The 22891-nt window shown below is 43.3% G+C and overlaps 1 protein-coding gene and 1 long non-coding RNA gene across 3 annotated transcripts; one reads left to right on the top strand and one right to left on the bottom strand.

Annotated features, from left to right (window-relative positions):
• Positions 1-1967: 1967 nt before the first annotated feature.
• LOC100830378 lies at positions 1968-4055 on the bottom strand. Of its 2 annotated transcripts, none has more exons than XR_002966192.1 (5): positions 3657-4055; positions 3281-3546; positions 3048-3115; positions 2741-2861; positions 1968-2374 (listed from the first exon to the last, which is right to left on the bottom strand). It is a non-coding gene; the product is annotated as an uncharacterized LOC100830378 (long non-coding RNA). The 2 variants fall into 2 exon arrangements; XR_729693.3 differs by having other exon boundaries at positions 3281-3352; positions 3657-4042.
• Positions 4056-20576: 16521 nt separating this feature from the next.
• On the top strand, positions 20577-22325 carry LOC100831221 (protein HEADING DATE 3A). Its single transcript, XM_003564252.3, has 3 exons — positions 20577-20952; positions 21150-21211; positions 21327-22325. Exons 1-3 carry the CDS (start codon positions 20752-20754, stop codon positions 21595-21597), a joined length of 534 nt encoding a protein of 177 aa, XP_003564300.1. The 5' UTR covers positions 20577-20751; the 3' UTR covers positions 21598-22325.
• Positions 22326-22891: the final 566 nt, after the last annotated feature.

The raw sequence follows: 22891 nt of genomic DNA, 5'->3' as shown, positions 1-22891 counted from the left end.
AGTGTTACTTACATGAACAACTCCAAGAAAATGCTCGCATGGCCTTCCTAGTTTATCAACATAACGCAAGCATATAGCCAATTGTTCTTTATGTGAAACATCACTAGATTCATCCGCAACAATAGCATAGTGATCATCATCAATATCTTCAAGAATTTGCTTTCAAGTTTCTAGTGCACAACATTGAATAATCTGCTTTTGAATATTATGGCTAGTCAATGTGCAGTTACCTGGTGCATTCTTCAATACATACTTATTCACCTCTTCACTATTTTCTGCAAGCCATTTCAAAAGCTCAATGAAGTTCCCTCTATTGCTAGACTCTTCATCTTCTCTATGTCCACGGAAGGCCAATCCTTGATGCAAAAGAAACTTCAAACATCTAAGTGAATAAGTCAACCTAATCTTGTAAAGACGGACATCCTCATTATTAACCTTCACCAACAGAGTATCAACTGCCGCACGGGGATTAACAAATAAATTGTACCTCTCTTGAGCTGCATTGTGCACACTTGCTACATCACCTTCATGCTTCTGAAGTGCATCATCTCTGTTCCAAATTTTCCAGCCATCATCAGTAAAAGCATTAGTTCTCTTCCCACTAGTTTTTTTCTCTTTAAACAAGTAGCATACGAAGCAAAATCCAGCTTTCTCCTTTATACTATATTCAAGCCAATGGTGCTTATGAAACCAAAAAGGATTGAATTTCCTACCTCTGCCTCCAATTTTTCTGACTTCAAAAGTATGAGCATAAGGTTGGAACAGACCTTTCATAATATATGCTCTTCGAACTGCATCTTGATCATTGACAGGATAAGCTGAAATTGGCAATCTTTCCCCTGGATCATGTGGCAGTCGATTAATGTCATAAACTGGAGGAGGCGGAGGTGAAGGCGGCCGAGGAGGCGGTGACTGAGGCGGCGACGGCGAGGGAGGTGGTGACGGTGGCGGCGACGGAGCCGACAGCGAGGGAGACTGTTGTGATATAATTTCTTGCTCTCGTTCCGGAGAAAAAGGAGGAGCGACCTTCTTCTTTGCTGCATAATTCATAAAAAGAGATGCAATGTCTCCGTTCCTCTTCATTTTTCAACAATTCTGCAATTGAAACAGAACTATAAGCAATGAAGCATTGGAATAATTTACACTAATTTCAGTTCAACCAAAAGCAAACCTTAATTTGATCTCCTGATCGCCGAGAGATTGCGGCTGGGCAGCGCGTCCTGATCGCCTGATCGTAGATCGCTGCTGATTGCTACTCGCTGGCTATGCTAGGGCCGGCAGAGGGCAGTTCCGTGACTTCTGTCTCTGCCTGTTCGTTTCTGATCGATGCCCCTGTTCCCGCTGATCGATCGATCGATTGATAGGAAATTAGGAACAGTCCCGTACGTGGAGAGCTGGCCGGGCCTGACAAGGAGATGGGCTGGATTTTGCTTTTTCTTTTTAGGCTCAGGATATTAGATGTAGTGTTATATGGGCCAAATTCCTGTGGATCCGCCATAGCATTTGGTCTTGATATCAATATATAGCTTTCTGTCTATCACTACGACAGACAGGAATATCCATGTCGGCCATGAACCGAGAGGAATAATGCTGTTTCCCGACAGGAATAGAATTCCTGTGTGTTGGCCGACAGGAATAGCCGACAGGGATATCTATACAGGGATAGTCGAAAATGTCTCTGTGTTAGCCCACAGGGGCTATTTTTCTCTCGGCTACTCTTGTCAGCCACAGGCAGTGATATAATCCGGCGTCGGGTTAAGGCTCGTCAGCCCAAAGAATTTTCCTGTCAGGGAATCCTGTGAGACCGACAGGGATAGAATCCGTCGTCATGTCCGAGGTCGTCAGCCGTTTGCAATTTCCTGTCGGGGTCACACACACAGGGATATGAACTATAGCCAATTAAACAATATTTATACGGCAAAAATCCTCGCCAGGTCTAACTGACAGGAAAATGGAGTTTTTATGGGTTTTACAAAAAATCCAAATACAATTCACCAATTCATTTATACAATCAGCAATTCATTCATTCATTCGATACAATCACAAATTCATTTACAAGACTATATTTACAAGGAAGCAAAACCACAACAGCTTACTAGAAAGAACTCAAGATAAGACAGATAGCAACCTAGTTCTAAACACATGATTGCAAGGACTGGACGAACACAACTTCATCAAGGGAGGTGCTGTGTCCATAAGGCTTCACCAACCTTTCACTCCAGCAATGTCTCTTCTTGATTCAATAACAGTACCATGCTGCTATAGATGTCACATGGAGACATGTACCAAAGGAAAGTACCTTCTTACTGAAGCTTCTTGTTGATGGATAGAGTTAAGGACCTAGCCTCAGTTGCCACAGTTATGAGTCCAGACCCTGATTACATATATACATGAAACAAACATCAAAAGTTAATTAACAACTGCAGGAATAACGCGGGACCTACATATGTACATGGATCTGAAAAATAACGCGAGAAACATTGAATAACCTGTGATATATGAGAGTACTGGGGTAAAATAGCATATATGAGAGTACTCCTAAAACTAAAATTTTGAATCTGACCAAGCGTTACTTATTGAATTTAACGGTGTATGATTTTTTCACAAGGAAAATACTGTGCTATCAAAGCAAAACTTATTCCATGTGCATTTATTCAACCCCCATTTCCCAAATTGTTGCGTCAAGTGTTTATATTACAACTAAATAATGTCATGGTTGAGAGTAGAGCAAACAACTCACCATGTGTTTTGAAACTTCCTACAGAGCACCAATGATTACATCATCAACATAACGGCCGGCTAGGACACTCAAACTTCGCTCACGGAGATTCATGATTGGACGATGTGGTCCTCATGTAGAACTGACACATATAATAAACACCAACAGCTAAATATAAACTGAATGTTATGTTAAAAGGAATTGAGTAGAGATGTTATGCTTCAACATAAATGCACATTGTGAACATAGACTGCTGCAGAACTGAATATGTATAAATAATATAATCTGTAAATGGTTGAAAGAGGAAAAGAAGCAACCATCATATTACCTTATGGTCTGATCCGTGTGAATACCCACAAGCAGGAAATCTCCAAGCCCTTGAGCAAGCCGTAATATCTACACACAACAGAAAGTGTGAATTACTATATTTTGCAAAGTTAGGTCCAGTCTGCCTGAGATAATTGCTTCCTTGAAATAAGAACTGAAATAGCAAGGCACAGCCAACACCCTCTATGGAAGCGTGTCTGCATGCTGAAACAGATTTAGTTTTTTCTGTATTACCTCAACATGTCCAGCATGAAACAGACCAAATGCACCATCCATGTAAACTATCCGAGAATCTGGTCCTGGATCCTGCATCGAGAAAGTTAGAGTCCGGTAGGGAACTTGCACGGTAATTTCTCTGAAGCCTACATGATTAAATTTACATGCCACCTATTGTAGGACCAGAAAAAAGAGATTCAACATAGGCGTGCAGAGACCAATTGCAAAATCACCACCGAGCCATTTCATCTCCATTTCTTCTAGAAAGCCACTCTAACGCTCTTCTAAAATCCACAACATTGGCATTCAAATAAACGACCAAGTAACTCTGGGAATTCTGCACGCATACAACGAACAGCAGGAAATAGCTATTTCCAATAGGCGACGAGCTCACCTGCGGCGCTGGTGGTCGCAATCTCGTCGTCATGGCGCTCGCCGTCACTCATGGCTGCTGCTACTGCCTCCGGCCGTGACAGCACCAACGACAAACTCCCAGCGGCGGCGGGTCAAGGGAGCGGCGGCGGCAAGAATAAGGGAGGCAGATCTGGGGGAGGAGAGGGGCGGCGGGGCCGGCAGAGGAGAGGGGAGGTGCAGGAGATGGAGGCGAGGCGGACGCAGGAGAGAGGAGGCGCGGTGGGGAGGCGGGGCCGGCGCAGGAGAGGACGGACGCGATGGGGAGGCGGGGCTGGCGAGATGGGGTGGCAGCGGATAGGGATTGCGCGGGGAGACCGGGCCAGCGCGATGGGGAGGCGGGGGCGGCGCGACGGAGGGGAGGGGGGAAGTGGAGGAGAGGGGAGGCGGGGGCGGGGACGGGGGCGGCCGGCGGCGCGAGGGCAGAGGAGAGGGTGGGGGAAGCTGCGGGATGGGGACAGTGCGGGGAGAGATCAGAGAGTGCTAGGGTTGAGGGGGTCGGGGTTCTAAAAAAAAGAATTGAGTTGAAAAGTAACGCTTGGGGTCAGACATGTCTGAGCCTTAGCGTCGCCGGCTGCCTGCGCGATTCATTTTCATGTCGGGCCCGCGTTCGACCGACAGGAAAACAAACTCCTGTGCGTTTTATGTTGGAAACCGACATGAAAATATATATTCCTGTAAATTTCATCCATAACTCACAGAGTAGAAATACAAAATGAAAGATTACAATTTTTTTATAAAGACCATGTAAGATAGTATTTCATATATGTGACTAAATCAAACCAATTCTTGCTCGTACATTGATTTATAATTTTTGGAATAATATTTTTGGTAATTCTTTTATATAATACTTCCATTATATAGTTTAAAAAAATCAAAAACACATTATTTTATCCAGATGGTATCAAATAAAAATTACATTTAGTATATTGACAATCTTTTATGCGATTCTTATGTTACACTATAGGGCCAAATCATACTATATCCAACGATGAAAAATGTGCCGAGAGTTATTGGATAGAAGAGATGAACTCTAAGTTCGACTTACCTTGAACCATTCAAGGGAACGTACATCTATATCGAATTTATATATCAGAATAGCAAGCCTTATTCTGATTTTGGCATTTTGGATTTCAGGGCTTTTAGCCCCGATTAGTGAAGGACCCGAGAAGCTTTCTAGTTATGAATCGGGTATAGAACCCATGGGAGGGGCTTGGCTACAATTCCGAATACGCTATTACATGTTTGCGCTAGTTTTTGTTGTTTTTGATGTGGAAACCGTCTTTCTCTACCCTTGGGCAATGAGTTTCGACGTATTGGGTGTATCCGTTTTTATCGAAGCTTTCATTTTCGTGCTTATCTTAGTTGTTGGTTTAGTTTATGCATGGCGAAAAGGAGCCTTAGAATGGTCTTAACTGAATATTTAGAAGAAAAAAAGAAGAAAAAGATTCCATTGAGGCAGTTATGAGTTTGATTGAGTTTCCTTTACTTGACCAAACAAGTTCCAATTCTGTTATTTCAACTACACCAAACGATCTTTCAAATTGGTCATATCGCACATTTAGTGTTCATATTTTGATTTCAAACTTGTTAGGGTGTAACATGAGTCCTTGCTCGGTCGCGTCCAATTTGGAGCTCATTTGGTAAGTCAAAAGTTTCAAAACCTTTTTTAATTCCTATTCCTGTCAATAGACAACCCACGGGAAAATACATATTCCCGTCAGCCAGAAAAAAAGCCCGACAAGAATAGAAGATTTCCTTGACAGCCCGACAAAAAAACCGACAGGAGGAGCTTATATTCCTGTCGGTGAACCGTTGCCCGACAGGAATATATGTTCATCCCCGTGTGTGGAATTCTAGACTGACAGGATATGTATTTTCCTGTGTGTTTCGAGCCGACCGCCAGGAAAAAATTTTGTTCTCCTGTGTGCCATGTAATTCCTGACAGGGAATACTTATATTCATGTTGGCCGGCTGCGGGCCCGACAGGAATAGAAGTCGCCCGACGGGGATATATCGGTTTGTGGTAGTGTATGAAAGTAACGACCCCAAAGTGTGTAACCGTGTAACGATAGCCCTCGGGTTTTTTTTTTGCTTTGGCCAATAACCACTTGAATGTTCTGCGCAAAAGTTCGATATAACACTTTCGTCAGACCGTCACTACTCGGTGTTGGTGGGTCGATCACAAGGTCAGTAGATAGGTCGTGCTAGTATCTAGTTAGTACATAGGTCGTGCTAGTATCTTGTTAGGGCTAGTGACAATGGCATCGTCCATGGTAATCGCAAAATTGACTAAAATTTGCTTACGTTTGAGAGAAAAAACTAAATGTAAAATAGACACGTAGTCCGGTAAATTTAAACAAGAAATGCCAGCATTAGCAAAACTTTGCCCCTTTTATACCGTACCAATGTGATGTGAAACTTTAACTACTCCCTCCGTCCCGACTCTCAAATTAACTGATGTGGATTTGTATAAGAATCTATATAAATCCACGTCAGTTAATTTGAGACGGGGGAGTATATCCGTGCCTAGTTACTGGATTTATGATTTCAAAACAAAAAGGTTATACTGGATTTATAATGAAAGGGTTAATTAAACATATCCACTGTAATTCTGGCAGATTCGAAAAACGTCACGGCAATTTTCACTATAACGAAGAGACAGAACCAGGAAAAAAACAGAATTGTATACACGTTCAAATTTTTGCATTCCAAAAGAAAGAACAATTCGGATAATTGTGGCACACCCATTCCCTTCCTGCAACTCGATCGATCCCCTCTTCCTTAAAATTCCTTCCTGTGACTCAAGATATACTCCTTCAATGGATCCATTACATAGTGATCTAGCTAGGAGTACCCGTAAGCAGTTACACGGCCTAGCTGGCAAATTAATTAACCCAAAATTTGTCTTGCAAACAATCGGCCGGTGCGTCAAAGCGTGCATGCGAAGTGCCCAAGTACTCTATATACAGTATACGAATCAACCATGCGTGCCCCACCAGCGATTCATCTCCTCCAACGACGGGAGCGTGCCCTCGAACGCCGACGGAGGAGCTGCGCCCGCGCTCGGCCCTTCGACCCCGCCGGCGCTGCCGCCATCTCCGGCGACGGAGGAGCTGCCATTGTTAACCCTGCTTGGACCTGCTGCCGGAGCGGCGGAATTAGCCAGTAGTACGGCGGCTCGCGCGGGCGCGGAGTCCTTCCCCGTGAGCCTCTGCACGACGTCCTTGAAGCTCGCCTCGTCCGCGCTCACCTCCGTCGTAATGATGTGCGTCACCTTCACCTCCGACGGTGGCGGCGGCGTCCGTCGTCCGGCTGCGCCGCCGCCGCTGCCTCTGCCTCGGCTTTCCATGAGCCTCCAACCAATAAATCAAGCTGCAGAAAGAATATCTCTAGGACTCTAGCTAGCTGCCTGCAGATTGAAGACGAGGAAGCTATATAGACGTACGGCGCAGCTGGCTCGATCCGGAGTCCGATGACCGACCAGTATATAGTAGAGGGACTCCAGGAAGAAGGGAAAGGTCGCCTGCGTGCATGCAGTCGTAGTGCAGATCAAGTGCCAAGATCCGGCCGGGAACCAGTAATCTCCGTTGAATGGAGTATGTCAGTATGTGTACGCAAGACTGGTCGCGCGCACGCACTGCCTGCAGGCTGCAGGTTCTATACCGTTCCACTTAATTTCTGTCTCCAATGTTTCTCTGTGATTCTTCTCTTTTTGGCCTCGTGTAACATATGGACGCTGATACATGATCGAGACCGGCCAGCGCACGTCTAATCATGTATCCCAAATATCAGCTCTAGCTCTCGAGTCTCGGCACGTAGTCGTGTGGGTAAAAGTCGAGCCGTCGTTTAATTCAAGCTCGCTACATACTTCTCTCAAGTCTGAAGATGCACGGAAGCTAGCTGTGGCATGTAGCTAGGAACGAAACATGGCCGTAGCTTTCACGCAGGACCGGCGCCGGAGACGCAGCGGATAGAAGGGACTCAGCTTAATTGACTGGTCAGGCAATCAGGCGACTGGACTACACTCGACGGAGTACTCCCCTCGGCTGGCAGTGGGGTGGGGCAAGGAATTAATTCCTCCATGGAATGGAATTATGGAAACCCACGCTCTGCCATTTCTTCTTCCGATTCGGCAAAATCACGAGCCGGCCGTTTCGCCCTCCAGGATGCCGGGGGAAACGGCCACGTTTTGCATGTCTGTCCGGCGTGGAACGATTTTTCATGAGGCCACCAGATACTACTGCTCAAAATACACAAGTCTGGAGTTCAAAAATAAAAATAAAAGACACAGAAGTCTGTGCTGGGCTGGGAGGGACGGCTCTAGACCGGCCTATATAGCCCGATGCGGCCTGGTTTCTTGTAGGCCCAGTAGGCACTTGAGACTTGACTACCCAATAAGGAGTTCCCTAAAAAAGGGATACACCGAGTAAGGAGAGAACTTTTTTGTTTTGAGATAACAGACTTTGTTTCTCTGGATTTACTCTCTCCCTCTCTTCCTATTGGACAACTTAGACACAACCTATTGGATTTGGAGTAGTTGTATGATGAGTTGCTGTTGGTTGAGAAGATCGATACGGACAATTTACGTACAAATTAGCATACAATCTATTATTGGAGATGCCCTTACTCTCTGCTGCATGTGGCTACTTTCTACTGTAGCAGTGATGAAAAGTTTCTACTCCCTCCGACCCATATTACTTGTCTCAAATTTACCCAAATATGGATGTATTTATCTTTAAAAAGCGTCTGGATACATGTAATATTTCGACAAGTAATATGGATCGGAGGGAGCACTGTGATTTTCTTATACTCTGTAAATGTGCAATACTAACCAGCGAGAACGTGCAGCAGAAACATGTGGAGAATTAGTGCATTAGAAAATAGTGTAGATGTGCAGTAGAAACTAGCACAAAAGTGTACTAGGAAAGGTGCGGTAGAAATTAGTGCAGAAGTGCATTAAAAACCAGTGACAGCGAGAAAGTTCAGCAAGAACAGTACAGAAAGTGTAATGATAGAAACTAGTGCTGAAATATACTGTAGCAGAAACCAGTGAAAAGGTGCAGTAAGAACAAAAGTGAAAAACTACCGTATAAACTGGTGCAAATATGCAGTAGAGATTAGAGAACGTGTAGTAAAAACCATTGTAAAATGTGCGGTTGAGAAAGCTGTTGTTAGAAAAAGTGTGCTAATTAGAAACCACTGTATTAGAAAAAGTGCAGTACAAACAAGTGCAAATAGGACTGTCAAAACTCAGTTAGCGTTAGTATGTTAGTGCCGCTGGAAATTTCAACGGCTGTTGGAGAGAAAATCGCAGATGGTGACCTTTGCAACTGCAGAAACCATGCGATAGATATCAGCCGATGGATACGAAAAGCAACGCATCCAGGAGCTAGCTAGCCCGGCCAGGTCGATGCGGACAGCCGGCCCCTACGTGATTGATGTCCAAGTTCAGCAGACAGGTTCTTCACCTCTCAGGTTCCGCTGGAAAGAGCTATAGCAGCAACTTGCAGGGGGGGGGGGGGGGGGGGGGGGCAGAGTGGCGTTATCTCGCGCAAAGTTTTCCCAGGAAGAGAGTAAAAGATCATCCGGCCCGTCGGAGGCCATGCAAATGCAGAGAAAAAGATACGATCGATCCTGCTGGCCGTTGGGCACCATGGAAAAAGATCCTGCTGTTGGAGGCCATGCAAATACAATCTAATTCCATCTCGCGGTGACATCTTTCCATGTAACCCTGTCCAACGGTGTGAGGGATTTTGATCCGCGCAAACTCAAATGCCCTTTCCTTGTCAGCTTCGAAAGTGCATGGAATTTAATTTGCGTTAATTTGTAATTTATATTAAAAAAAATCCAAGTTACTTTTTGAAATGCTATGCAATTTTGCATAGTATCATTTGAGCCAACCTATATGTATCGTTAACAATGTGTTTCTGAATTGAAATTGATAAGATCAAAATGTATAGATGTATGAGAGACGAACTTACAAATTGAGCACGTGATATAAATTTAAGTCATACGTGACTTTCTTGAAATTGGAAAAAAAAAACTCCTTGCTGACTACTCATACATTTCAAATCTAGGGGTGTTCAAAATGGTTTCAACTGAACCCTTTTTTTTCTAGCACAATTTTTTGCGAGGGTGATTGGACTTTAGTAAGGAAAGTGAACTGGATTAACCCTCAGCCGTTTCCATGGTTTCAAGTGAAACCGAATTTGAACACCCATATATGTAGCGAATCTAACTTCTTTGCACAAAACATACAAATAAGTTATTTTCCAAAGAGTATATATATATTTAGAGAAAGGTATATTTTTCGTCCCTCGATTGGCAACAAAATCAAGAATTGGTCCCTCAACCCAAAATCATATACATTTAGTCCATCAATTGGCAAAACCATATACTTTTAGTCACTCTTCCGGCCCGTTTTTTACGGTTTTGACTCCAGTTGTCACAGTTTTTCCTAAGAATTTTCCAGGTCAGATGCCACGATGAATAGCTGATGGACCAAATGTATATAATTTCGAGTTCAGGGACCATTATTTTTTGGAGGAACCTAAAGCCATCGAGGCATCCGACATGGAAAATTCGGGGGAAACCGCTCAACATAGAGTCAAAATTGTTTAGAATTCAGGAGAGGGACCAAAAGTATCTGGTTTTGCCAATTAAGGGACCAAATGTATACGATTATAAATTGAAGGACCATTTCTAGACTTTGTTATCAATTGAGAGATGAAAAAGATACTTTTCTCATATAGTTATGTTACTCGGATATTTGTATAGGCAAGATATTTCTAAGAAAGCGACAACTAGGGATCAACAAAACAAGAAGAATACTCGCCGATCGTCTGTTCTGCCAAAAGTTTATAAAGTGGATATATATGGTTTAGAGAAACCGATGTCTGGTACCTTCCGTCTTCGATTTTGATTCTAAAAAATAAGATAGGAGGTGGGATATGATATGAGTGATGTGCGTTTATACCTGGCTATATAGGTTTTTAACAAAAAAAATCTATTTCAATAATTCAATTTAGAATATCTAAAGTTAAGCTATGCTTCAAACAATTTATATGTTTTCGTCCAATCTTCATCCATGTCCCTTCCAAGGTAGGGTATAGTTATAGAGTAATCAGGGTGGTTCATGCACAGCCATGAAATTCTGCCATCAGCCCATATTATAACCTCGTATAGTTTCAACCCAAAAAAAAAAATACAGCTCACACCCAAGCCCCAGTTGTGTGTTTAGATCCGTATGTTTTGAGTCTTTTGACTCATTGCAGTGACAGATTGTACCGTTTCTGACTCAAACGCTCGATTACTCTACGAGTGTTGCCATTCCCAATTCCCAAAACCTAGCGAGCTAAGAGCTCAGTCACGTGGCATGTAGGCGGCTGACATCGTGCGGCGGGCACTAACTATGCAGGTGGTGATAGGAAAGGGCGCATGTTCGCAGTCGCAGTATATATATTAGCATTTTAGATTTTTGTAGCAATTTTTTTAAAATCAAACGGACCAACCTGATTCAAAATTTTGTTGCGCCACTCCTTTGAACTCACATCTTACATGCTCATATGGTCATGCTTTTGCTCTCAAGTTGTATTTCTACATATTCATCATGAAGTTTTGTTTTCAATAGGTGAACTCTGTATTGTCATCGAATATATATGGCTAGCTACTAAATTGATGTTGTATATGTTAGTAAATGACTTTTGAATCCATCCCATATATTTATCACCTAGAAGCCATATATATCTATGGACGTCGAACCGCAAATGTAGCTAGACGTTTGAAATCTTGTACGCTTTTTTTGTTACAATATATATGTATGCAATTTTCAGCTAAATATTTATAAATGATCACAATTAGTATTCCCAATCCATATTCATGACTAGTACTAGCTATTTGCACTCGTATTCGTATTTGATATTATCCATGCATGTTTGACTTCGACTCTGAGAAGAAGAAAACGATTGATTAGAGTACCGAACGAGCAACATTCGTCAATATCGGCGCTGCTTTGTCCCCTAGCAACAACATATGTAGCCCGGTTCAAGAGAAAAGGCAGGCAAAGGTGCCAGGTTATGGACTACGAAACGATTTATTTTCAACTAAAAGGTTAGATAGAAAGAACACCGAGAGAAGTCTAGAGAATGTCTAAAGATATATGGATGTGGTGAAAGGAGCTCCATTGATTGTCTGGCTAGAGAAAATTAACCTTCCTTGGCACAATATCACATGGGCCACCTAGCTATAGCTAGCTCGATCGATCATGCGCCGTGATTCTAGGTAGCTAGACAGAGAGGAAAAGATGGCCATGCAAATGCAAATCCGATTCTCTCCGAGCTGGGCGTCCTTGTCCAATAATGCGTAACGTTTTGATCCGCTCAAGCTCCAGCCAATCAAAGCACCTTTCTTTATCCCCCCCTTGGAGAAAAGCTACTGGAATCTACTCTGGGGATCGAAAGCTCTGCCCCGGTGGCTGCTGGCCTGGGACGAAGCTCTGCAACTACTTCTCCTCTCTGCCTTTGATTTGACTCGCTGGCCGGCCAGTCTTACGTACGAGGCAATTTGTGGAGGTCATCGCTGCTGGATCACGTGTATCATCTTTACCATGCACGCAGGCAAATGACGTCCGTTGATGAATTCTCGATCCACATTTATTCTTTAAGAGAAACATCATGCATGATGTTTTTTTCTTGATGAAAATAGCACAGCGTGCCTTTCATTATCAAGAGTTCAAGGAACATCATCATCTCCCGATAGGAGGGCACCAATCCCCAAAGAGTCCACATGACTCCATAGACGAGTTTCCTCCTGAACAAGCTCCACCGTCACCACTGCCGTTCGCCGGCGATGCTTAAAGATCCTTCCATTTCTCTCATTCCAATGTTCGTTTCTCTATCTTTGACCATGAACTAACAAGGCTTGTTTAATTTTGTTAAGTAGAAGTTGTACCATTGGATCAATTGTCATGAAATTATTGTACCACTACATACAACATTCTCGTTGTCAAAAAAAGAAGAGATGGATCGTCTCACTTGGCTAGCCACGATACACATGCATGCATCCATTGTTTGCACTTTATGCCATACGATATGTGTAACGCAGAGCGAGACCCTTGACAACGACAAGCACCACATATATATTATCTAAGCAACAAGTAGCACAGTTAGCTAGCTCTATTTCTCGATAATGATTCCTCACCGTACTCCTAATTAAACTTAATTAATACATCCATGACAATTTTTAACGTACACCACTAGTCACTAGATAAAACTACAGCCCTAGCTAATGATTCCTCACTGTACTCCTAACCTTAATTATATATTGCACCTATATATGTGATTTCCCAAATGCAAATATCATGTACTAGTAGACAAAGCTGTCTCTTCTAATTGGGGATCACATGTCCAATCATCACTCAAACTTCAAAATTTTCGAAAGAACATGATTATTTTTCCGACTGACAAACCATTGCACGCGCACGTACGGGTGGAGGTGGATAGGAAATGCTGATGCGGTTACCAAACGGTAACCAAAAATACCATCCGGTGACCAAAAACCCATTTGCTGGTGGTTGATTTGTGTTGCACTCAGGATTACAGGTCAATAATTTCCAATTAATTAATGGCCATTCACAGAAGTTATCGCTATGGCGCCTACTCTCCTCCCCCATAGAGAAAAAGACATACCTATCAAAATAATAATCATTTTTTAATAACATTCAATTCAACAAAAATCTTCAAACTCTGTTATCAAAAAGATCTATTTTGGACAACATTCATGTGAATTAAAAAATAAATCTTAAATCTCAGTTTGAAATTTGGAAAATTCAAGGTTAACACCTATACCCCACCCACGTACCCCCTCTATTCGAAATTTTAGTAAAAAAAAGGTGACTTTCAAACCACGAAAAACAAGACTTAAAATATATTTCTTTATTATAGAGAGATTCTTGTATCTTTACTAAGAGAAAAGAAATATTTTAGAAAAGTATGCAAAAGAACAAAACATGCCCTAGCTGATGGATGAAAAATGCAAGGCATCAAGAAGCTCCCTGGTCGACGCGGACAACCAGCGCCCCCACGTGATTGATGTTCAAGTTTAGCAAACAAGAGAACGTATGTCCGCACATCACTTCTGAAGTTCCGTTGGAAAGAGAAATCTCACAACTTGCAAGGCAAAGTGGCGTTATCTCGCACAAAGTTCCCAGGGAGAACAAAAGATCCTTCAGCCCATGAATATATTACTCCAAAGCGAGAATTACAAACGGGGTGATAAATAGTCACGCCACGGATCGGCGGCTATTTTTGTATTGTTTTTTGTAATTCTGAAAGTCCATAAGGTTAGGTCCTCAATTATCATTACAAGGCTATGAGCCGAGGAGACGACCTCATTATTGAAGACCTTGGCATTTCGAGATTTCTAGATCCTCCAGAGAATGATAAGCAAGACGGAAGGCCAAACATCAACGTTGAGACCCAATGGAGGACGGAGATGCCATAGCTCGATGAAGGCAGTTCCAAGAGTCGGAATACCTAGCGTATCCCAGAGTTGAAGCGCAAGAGGGCATGAGAGAAACAGGTGCTCGCGGCCTTCTGAACCATGATCCCAGCTCGCACAGGCCGCCGATTGAGTGATGAATTTGTGATGCAAAAATTTTGCGTCGTATTGAGTCGATCCCTAAAGAGGAGCCAAGCGAAGACCTTAACTTTGTTAGGGACGAAGGCTTGCCAAATAAAATCAGCGTTAGGGTCCTTGGGGGCAGCGGAAAGGGCAAGGTAGGCGCCTCTTGTGGAAAGTGGAGACCCATCCTTTAGAGTCCTGACAACGGGAGCATCATCAAGAGCAACGTCCTGCAACACAAGAAGCAAAGATCGAGTTCTGCCTCAGCAGCGAGAGTCAGTCGATTTCGCAAGCCATGCTCAAGTCCCTCGTCCATAACTAAAGCATTCGGCTTAGTATGGTGGGTGAAAAGAGCAGGGAAAACTGAAGCCAGTGTTTGAGGTAAAATCCAGCAATCAAGCCAGAAGAAAGTGGAGGCTCCTGATCTAACCTTGCAAGAAGTAATCGATCTTAACAAATCAATATGCTGTAAAATGAGCTTAGCAAGGTGGGAAGTGGGTGGTGTGGCTTTGAAGGGCTGTGGCCAGTGAGCTAATAGCCAATTTTTCCAAGGAAGGTTCTTGGAATGGAGGAAACGAAATGCAAATTTCAAGAGTAAGCTAGCATCCTGCAAGGAAAGGTTTTTGCCCCTAAGCCGTTGGAGGCCATGCAAATATGCGACCGATCTGATTCGATCTCGCGGTGATATATCCATGTAACCTTGTCCAACAGTGTGAGAGATTTTGATCCGTACAACTCAAACACCCTTGCCTTGTCAGTTTCGAAAGTGCGGAATTTGATTTCATAAAGTTTGCAAAAAAAATCGAGAATGTAAATAGTTTGTAATGATATTTCGCAACTACCGAGTTACTTAGTCTTTGAATGTCCAAAGTTCAATGGATATTTAGTATAAAAATGTGTCCTCATAGATTAATATTCAGCTTTTGAAATGTTTGAAATTGTATGGACTTTTGCATGGTATCCTTGGAGCCAACCTATATGTATCGTTGATAATTAATGCACCCTCTGATTCATAAAAAATGTCGTTCACTTAGTACAAAATTTGTAATAACTTAGTACAAAATGTACGACACTTTTTATATATCAGAGGGAGTACATTTGTGAATACTAAAACGAACTGTGAAAGGGGCCGGGCGCTATCTCTTTCTTTCGTCTCTCTGTTGCTCCATGTCTAGCTATAGCTAGAGAAAAAAACTTGGCCAAATCATATGGGCCACCTAGCTATAGCTAGCTTGGACTGATCACGCGCCGTGATTCTAGGGTAGCTAGCCAGAGAGGAAAAGATAGCCATGCAAATCCGATTCTCTCCGAGCTGGGCGTCCTTGTCCAACAATGCGTAACCTTTTGATCCACTCAAGCTCCAGCCAATCACAGCGCCTTTCTTTATACCCTTGGAAGAAAAGCTACCGGAATCTACCCGGGAGATCGAAAGCTTTACCTCGGTGGCTGCTGGCCTGGGACGAGGCTGCGGCGCCCGCCGGTTGCAACTATCTTTGCCTTTGATTTGACTCGCTGGCCGGTCGATCGTACGAGACAACTTGTGGAGGTCATCGCCTACCTGTGCTGGATCACGTGCATCTTCTTTCCACGCTGTACAGTACACGTATGTATATATTGAATTATTGATTGACAAAGCAGCTGGCAAATTATGACGTCCGTTCTCGATTAATTTGCATGCATAAAAAATTATCCAAGGCCATAAATTATTATAATTTCTTTAAGAGAAAAAATCATGCATATGATGAACTGCACTAGTTCTGTTCCAAACTTCCAATACACATGATGTTTGGCTTATCTCTATCTTTGACCATATATAGACTAACAAAGTTAGCTCTATTTAATTTTGTTAAGTAGAAGTTGTACCCCCATTAGTATTGTCATGAAATTATTGTACCATTACACACATGCAGCATTCTCGTTGGCAAAAAAAAAGACAAAAAGCAAATTGCCAGGAGGATCCTCTAACCACGATACACAATGCATCCACTGTTTGCACTTTATGCCATACGATATGTCTACACAGAGCGAGACCCATGACAAGGACAAGCACCACATATCTATGGTACCCCTAGCTAAGCAATGAGTAGTAGCTGCCTGGGGCTATTTTACCTACTCTCTTCGTCTAACGAAGGATATCTCAATTTTGATTAAATTTGAATGCATCTATAAACTAAGTCATGTCTAGATACATCCAATTTTAACAAACTTGAGACATTTTTTGTTGGACGGAGGGAGTAGAATATATGACTCCTCGTAGAACACGACCTTGATTTTTAACGCACTCCCACTATTAGACAAACCTACTGCTAATTAACTGCCCTAATTTCTAGCGCACACCTCTTTTCTCATATACACTTCAAGAAAAAGAATCCATTTGTTTGTGTTTCTCAACATTTAGCCGAGTCTAGTCTTGCTGATTTCTATTATTACAACATATAAACCCCCTCACAAGCACACCCACGTACAGGCACACTTTGACCCTTGACCTTCAATATGCATTTAAGTATTTGGATCATAAAACTATTAAAATAAATCAAGAGAAAATAGAATGAGGCGGGAGATATGAGGAAAACCCTGGGGCTTTTTTATAAAAAGGAAAAACCAGAAGAAGAAAAAAACTAGAAATAAAATCATGAGTGCTCAAACCATTGTTTTTATTTCCACCAAACTTTATCAAAAGTTTGTCTGTACCTCGAAAACTTTGACTTTCATGAAATTTTTTTCTAATTTTGGTTACAATATAATAAAATGGTATCACGTAAAACAATTATTTTCAGCAGATATTTTTGCGTTAATTAGTCCTACCATGCATGCACACTCTCATAACAAGGTCAATGTTTTTTTAGATGGAACAAGGTCAAAGTTTAGCTTTAAAGACCGTGCATACAGTCTTATACTTATCCAGCCGATGGCCTGGATGCCGTTAAACACTTATCGAGCCCGACCCGTCTTTTGGGCGACAAGACGGAGTCCGCGAGCTCGCCGCCCGATACGTGTCCGTGCAGCGCAGCAGCAGGGGACTAGCTCTGATCTGAGACGATCGGTCAATCAAAATGCGCTAGCTAGCTGTGTGGTGCCGGGCGCACTAGCTATAAGTTTGTCGTCGGAAAGGCACGTTAATTCGGGGGGATATATACCTTTTGGATCCATCGGTTTCCGGCCGCGCACGGCTCCCTCTCCGGCCGATCGCTAGCCGGATCGATGCGCTCCGGTGAAAATGGAGATATGTTTCACTTCGCTGCCTGGTGCTGGGGAATATATTACTCGTACTACTCCCATGTAATAATTGAGATATGTACGTATGGGAGCGAGCAAAAGGAATGATCCAATGCTGATCTGCATGCAGGATCGACCGGCCGGTAGTACATTCTGAGAAGAAGCGCATCGGACATTCGCTCTAGCTCTCTGCCGTTATCTATCTGCGATATTCAATCCAATGAATGTGATGAATGTATTGTTGATCTTTACTTATTTCTTATTATTTTTTGAGATTGCAATTTTAAGGATTGTCACTGCTTCCTGCCAGAAAAAAACAAAACATGCAGTCTCGTCACAGAAAGAAAAAGGAATTTCATTTTAATTTTAAGCGGCCTGAGAATATATATCTCAGGTGGCTTAATTGAACTCATGTTGAAGTCAGGTCTAGGTTTGACATGGGTGTCATATTTAACTGGATTTGTTTCGGGTTTAACTTTCGGTTAGAGTAATGCATCCGCCAACTATGAGGTGCATGTGATAATTTTGTCAATCACAAGATTTGCCGGCTCAGTCTCTCCAAGGTGATCGTTTGTACGTCAACTATGAGGTGCATGTGGTATGGTTTGCGTGTGTGCGTTCATAATAGTGAGTGTATGTCAATGTGCGTATTTATGAGAGTCTGCCTTTGCACCGTGTTTCTCAAAACAAAATGAAAAAAAAATGGAGTGGAGGAGTGGTGGTACACTTACGCGCGTAGTACGGGGATGTTCCACAAACGTGTAGTAATATACTTTTCCTTTTGATCTAATCCAAAACGTGTATGAATTGATCGATGCTGCATGTTTGGAAAGGGAAAGCTATAGCTAGGTGGGACAAAAAGGCCGTTAAAAAGAGATCAACGTTTTTAGTGCTAATGAAAAAATAGATGGCCTTTTTGGAGCTTTAGCCTCGCTGGTGAATGGTGATGGATAAAGGGCTGAAGGCGTTGATGCGAAAGGGACTTGGCTTTTGTGCTACTGCAGCAGCAGGATAAATAATGCCCGTCGTTTCTAAGCACATACAAATGCATGTATGTGCTTGGATGCTCCGCTCATTTACCGACAGGAAAGGCAGTAACTGTACAGCTTTTTTGCACACTGCACAAAAGCTGAAATATATATTCCTATGTCTTTATTAGGTTGGTTAAATTGAAATAGCATTAGCATAACTGATCGCTATATATATTCACCACAAAATTATAGTACATGTATGCATGATGTGACCATATATTGAGAATAAGTCATATTTTACTCTAGTTGTTACATTGTGCCACATTTCACTTAATTTAATAATTCTTCCCAAATCTTACAGGGTGGCCGACATGCAGGCTTATGTGGCAGATGACTCTAGATGCCAAATAATTAAGAAAGTAAGTCCTAGTGTGTTTTCTCTTCTACCAGGTTCACCCGACTCGCAATTCATGAAACTTTACACTTCGTTCCGATTCGACATCCAATCATCTGCAACGTAGGTTTGATATATGGGCCCACACTGTCAGAATCAACGAAAGTTGTGAAATTGGGTTAAACGTAACAACTAGAGGCTAAAATATCCTAGCTTGGTTACCTAGCTCACTCATTGTCAAGGTTTCCGTGCGCTTTTGTTGAATAAGCCGTGAATTAATTGTATGGTTTTTAGACCCGATTTTCCTTATAAACATGATCGATTCTTTCTTCTAATCGAATTGTGGGAACGCCAAGCCCTCTTGAGGTGGTTCGTTAAAACAAAAATCCTCGAAAAACCAAAAAAATTCTACTCCCTCCGATCCATAAAAAGTGTCGTCAATTTGTACTAAAGGGAAGAGTATAACATTCAAGTGAAGTCAACAAAAGTTGTCAAACACCATTTGAATATTTAAAATAATCAGGGTCAACATATATTAAAAAAAGTTAACAAAAAAGTGACTTTCAAACAGCTGGCAACCAGACTTGGAAGATACTTCTTTCTTCTAGAGAGAGTGTCTCGTATCTTCCACGAAATATCTAAGAGAAAAGCAAGATTGTGTGCAAAAAGAACCGAGACTTGAAAGCGGAAGTAGTACATATTATTTTTTTTCACATCTTTTTGCTAGTATACTGTGCATCAGGGACAGCTGTATAGATATCTCTAATCATCATATCGTCCTTGGGTACCTACAGAGGCCTGGCATTGTACATTCCCTTTTCGTCATATTCTCCTTGGAAAATGATTTGGGGGCCGGGGAGAGGGTCCTTTTTTCCTATCCTGGACGCGCGTCCTATGTAAGCTAACAGTTTCGGGCAAGTCCGGGCGTCTTCTTCATCCTTTCCGACCACGCACACAACACACACCACATGACCTCGGCCCAGCAAATTAAAGCAAGAATCGTTCCCCTCCGCGGCCAGCGTGCGCGTACGTACGAGAGCTAATCTCCAAAGCTGTGATCTTGCGCTGCCTTCCCGTCGTCACCATTGCACGTGAAAAGGGGGTGGGGGGGGGGGGTGGGGGGGGGGGGGGCTTTTACGCCGCCGTTCGACACCTGCGCACGGGGATCGGCAGCTGATTCATCATGGAATTGATCGAGAGGGCTTATCTTTGCCTGCCTGCCTGCCGGCCGATCAAATCGAGCTACAATTAAGCATGGATGCAGTAATTGGCAGACATTCCTGCGGCAGGGCTTGCCGGCCGGCCGCGCTGTGGTCGAGCTAGCGAGCCCCAGACGCAACCTGCAGTTAGCGCCTAGAAGCTATGTATGTGCTTCCTGTCTGCCGCTCCCCGGCCATTAACGTGATAAGAAGAAGCTTATTACGGCAGACAAATTAACCGATGGATCCGTCTTTGGCTATCTGGGGGGTAGTCAAAAGCTAGCGTTGTTGGCGACACTGCACCGCGTCCACAGGATCGATTCAGCAGAGAGATGCAGAGAGCCGCGATTGATCGAGATTCTCTGCCTGGCAAAGGCGCCGGCCGGGGCAACAGAGAACTTAGCTGACTAGTCTAACTGCTGGACAAGACGACATGGACAGGGACAAGGCCACACCCGGCCCGGAGCTATAAGCTTTTGCGCCCTATATAAATTGGGCACCGGCCGTGGGGCATATCATCGGAACTCATCAAGTCATCAGTTGGACTCACAACTCACACACACACACACACACACACACTACACACACGCAAGTACTGTGCAAGCTATAGCTAGCTAGCTGAGCTGAGCTTGGTCGTGAACGAGCCCTAGCTAGCTAAGCTAAGGTAGGGGAGAGATGGCCGGGAGGGACAGGGACCCGCTGGTGGTTGGCAGGGTTGTGGGGGACGTGCTGGACCCGTTCGTCCGGACAACCAACCTGAGGGTGAGCTTCGGGAACAGGAACGTGTCCAACGGATGCGAGCTCAAGCCTTCCATGGTCACCCACCAGCCCAGGGTCGAGGTCGGCGGCAATGAGATGAGGACCTTCTATACACTCGTATGTCTAGCTTGTCCATCCGGCCAGCCCCTTAACTGTCATATTGTCATATATATTGCCCAATTAAGCCGCCCCAGCTGGATCACCATGCATGAACATGCACTCCAATTGTGCCATCTTAATTTGCAAGTGTACCTGATCAGTAGTGCTAATGCTATTCGGTCTCCTGATGACGATCGATGTGCATGCGTGTGCAGGTGATGGTAGACCCAGATGCTCCTAGTCCAAGCGACCCTAACCTTAGGGAGTATCTACACTGGTAATTCAAGCAACTCCTTCTTAATATTTTCCCCCAATCACACTACCACACAATCGATATATATTGATGACATGCATGACCCATCTATGATGTGCTGACGATCATTTGTGTGCAGGTTAGTGACAGATATTCCAGGGACAACGGGCGCTTCGTTCGGGCAGGAGGTGATGTGCTACGAGAGCCCCCGCCCCAGCATGGGGATCCACCGCTTCGTGTTCGTGCTGTTCCAGCAGCTGGGGCGGCAGACGGTGTACGCCCCAGGCTGGCGCCAGAACTTCAACACCAGGGACTTCGCCGAGCTCTACAACCTCGGCCCGCCCGTCGCCGCCGTCTACTTCAACTGCCAGCGCGAGGCCGGATCCGGCGGCAGGAGGATGTACCCCTGATTAATATTATAAACTAATACATACGTGGCCCATCGCCCCGCGCCAAGTCAGCATGCCGCGTGGCGATCTAGCTTATAACTATAATGAGTATATGTCATAAGATCAAGCTAGCCACGAATTATATATGTTTGCCTGTTGACATACTATATACATATATACACACATATAGTATATGATTATGTATTATGTTTGTATTGATCACCCAAAGTTAAGCTGAGGGCGGCCATGTATTATGTATTATATATATATATGAATATATATATATATATATCGAATCGCTGCTTAATACAGACATATATTTGGTACTGCACTGTACATATGGTACTGCAATAAACTGCCAAGTAGTAACACACACATAATATTATAGAAGCTACATCCTAGCTTAAGCTTGCTCTAGATATATATATGTGTGTACACACTACTCTTTGCATCACAATCCATGGGCCCATACAGACATATATTGTGTGACTAGATAGCTAGCATGCACCACTAGTAGTGACTTGTGCATATGCATAAACACCAGTCAATCAGTCATAATAGTACTTATGCATGGGAGACACACATGTAAATGACGGCGACTGCATGCTACCACAAGACGTACACAGTGATATTTGTGTTACACTTAGCGCAGTAGCAAAGCACATGCATGTGTTGGGTCGATGATGTGATGTAGTAACATGTACTGCTCATGGTTATTATGGCAATATATATAAGTGTGTTATAACTTATAAGTTTATGCAGTACTAATCTCCGCTTCCTAATTCTTGCAGCTGTTTTAGTTCAATTTTGTACCGAAACAGCGACAAGCATATGTTTTCTGCAGATTGATGATGGTTAATTCCTCGGTGCCTCGGGAGCTGTGTGAACCAAAGCTCTAGTGTCTCTTTCAGCTGATCAGCTCTTTCTCTAGGGCCCCAGCTGGTTCCAGGGATGCAGCACGTATATCTTTCTGAAATATCTAACGGCCGGCCACGCCAGCTCTATAGATATCATGCATGTTCTCGTTTGGTCGATCGGTGGAACTGTTGAGATGGATGGAGTCGTGGTGACTCATGAGCGCTTAATTTGCGCGCGGTTTACATGCCCACCATATATATAACTAATTGCAAGTCCAAAGTTGCTAGCTACCCTATCCATCCAAGAGACTGACCGGTTGACTTCCAACATGTATATATTATGCATGCATGGAAATTAATCTCATGGATACTTATGGATGAATTTTCTTTTTGAGAAGGGAGAGAGAAGTACTCGTCCTTCAAACATTAATTTCTGGGCCAACATATATAATGCACCC

The sequence above is a fragment of the Brachypodium distachyon genome, chromosome 1 (assembly GCF_000005505.3).
Source record: "Brachypodium distachyon strain Bd21 chromosome 1, Brachypodium_distachyon_v3.0, whole genome shotgun sequence".
Lineage (NCBI taxonomy): Eukaryota > Viridiplantae > Streptophyta > Magnoliopsida > Poales > Poaceae > Brachypodium > Brachypodium distachyon.
Note: the sequence above shows the minus strand (reverse complement) of the source record. Positions and strands in the feature narration are given on the sequence as shown.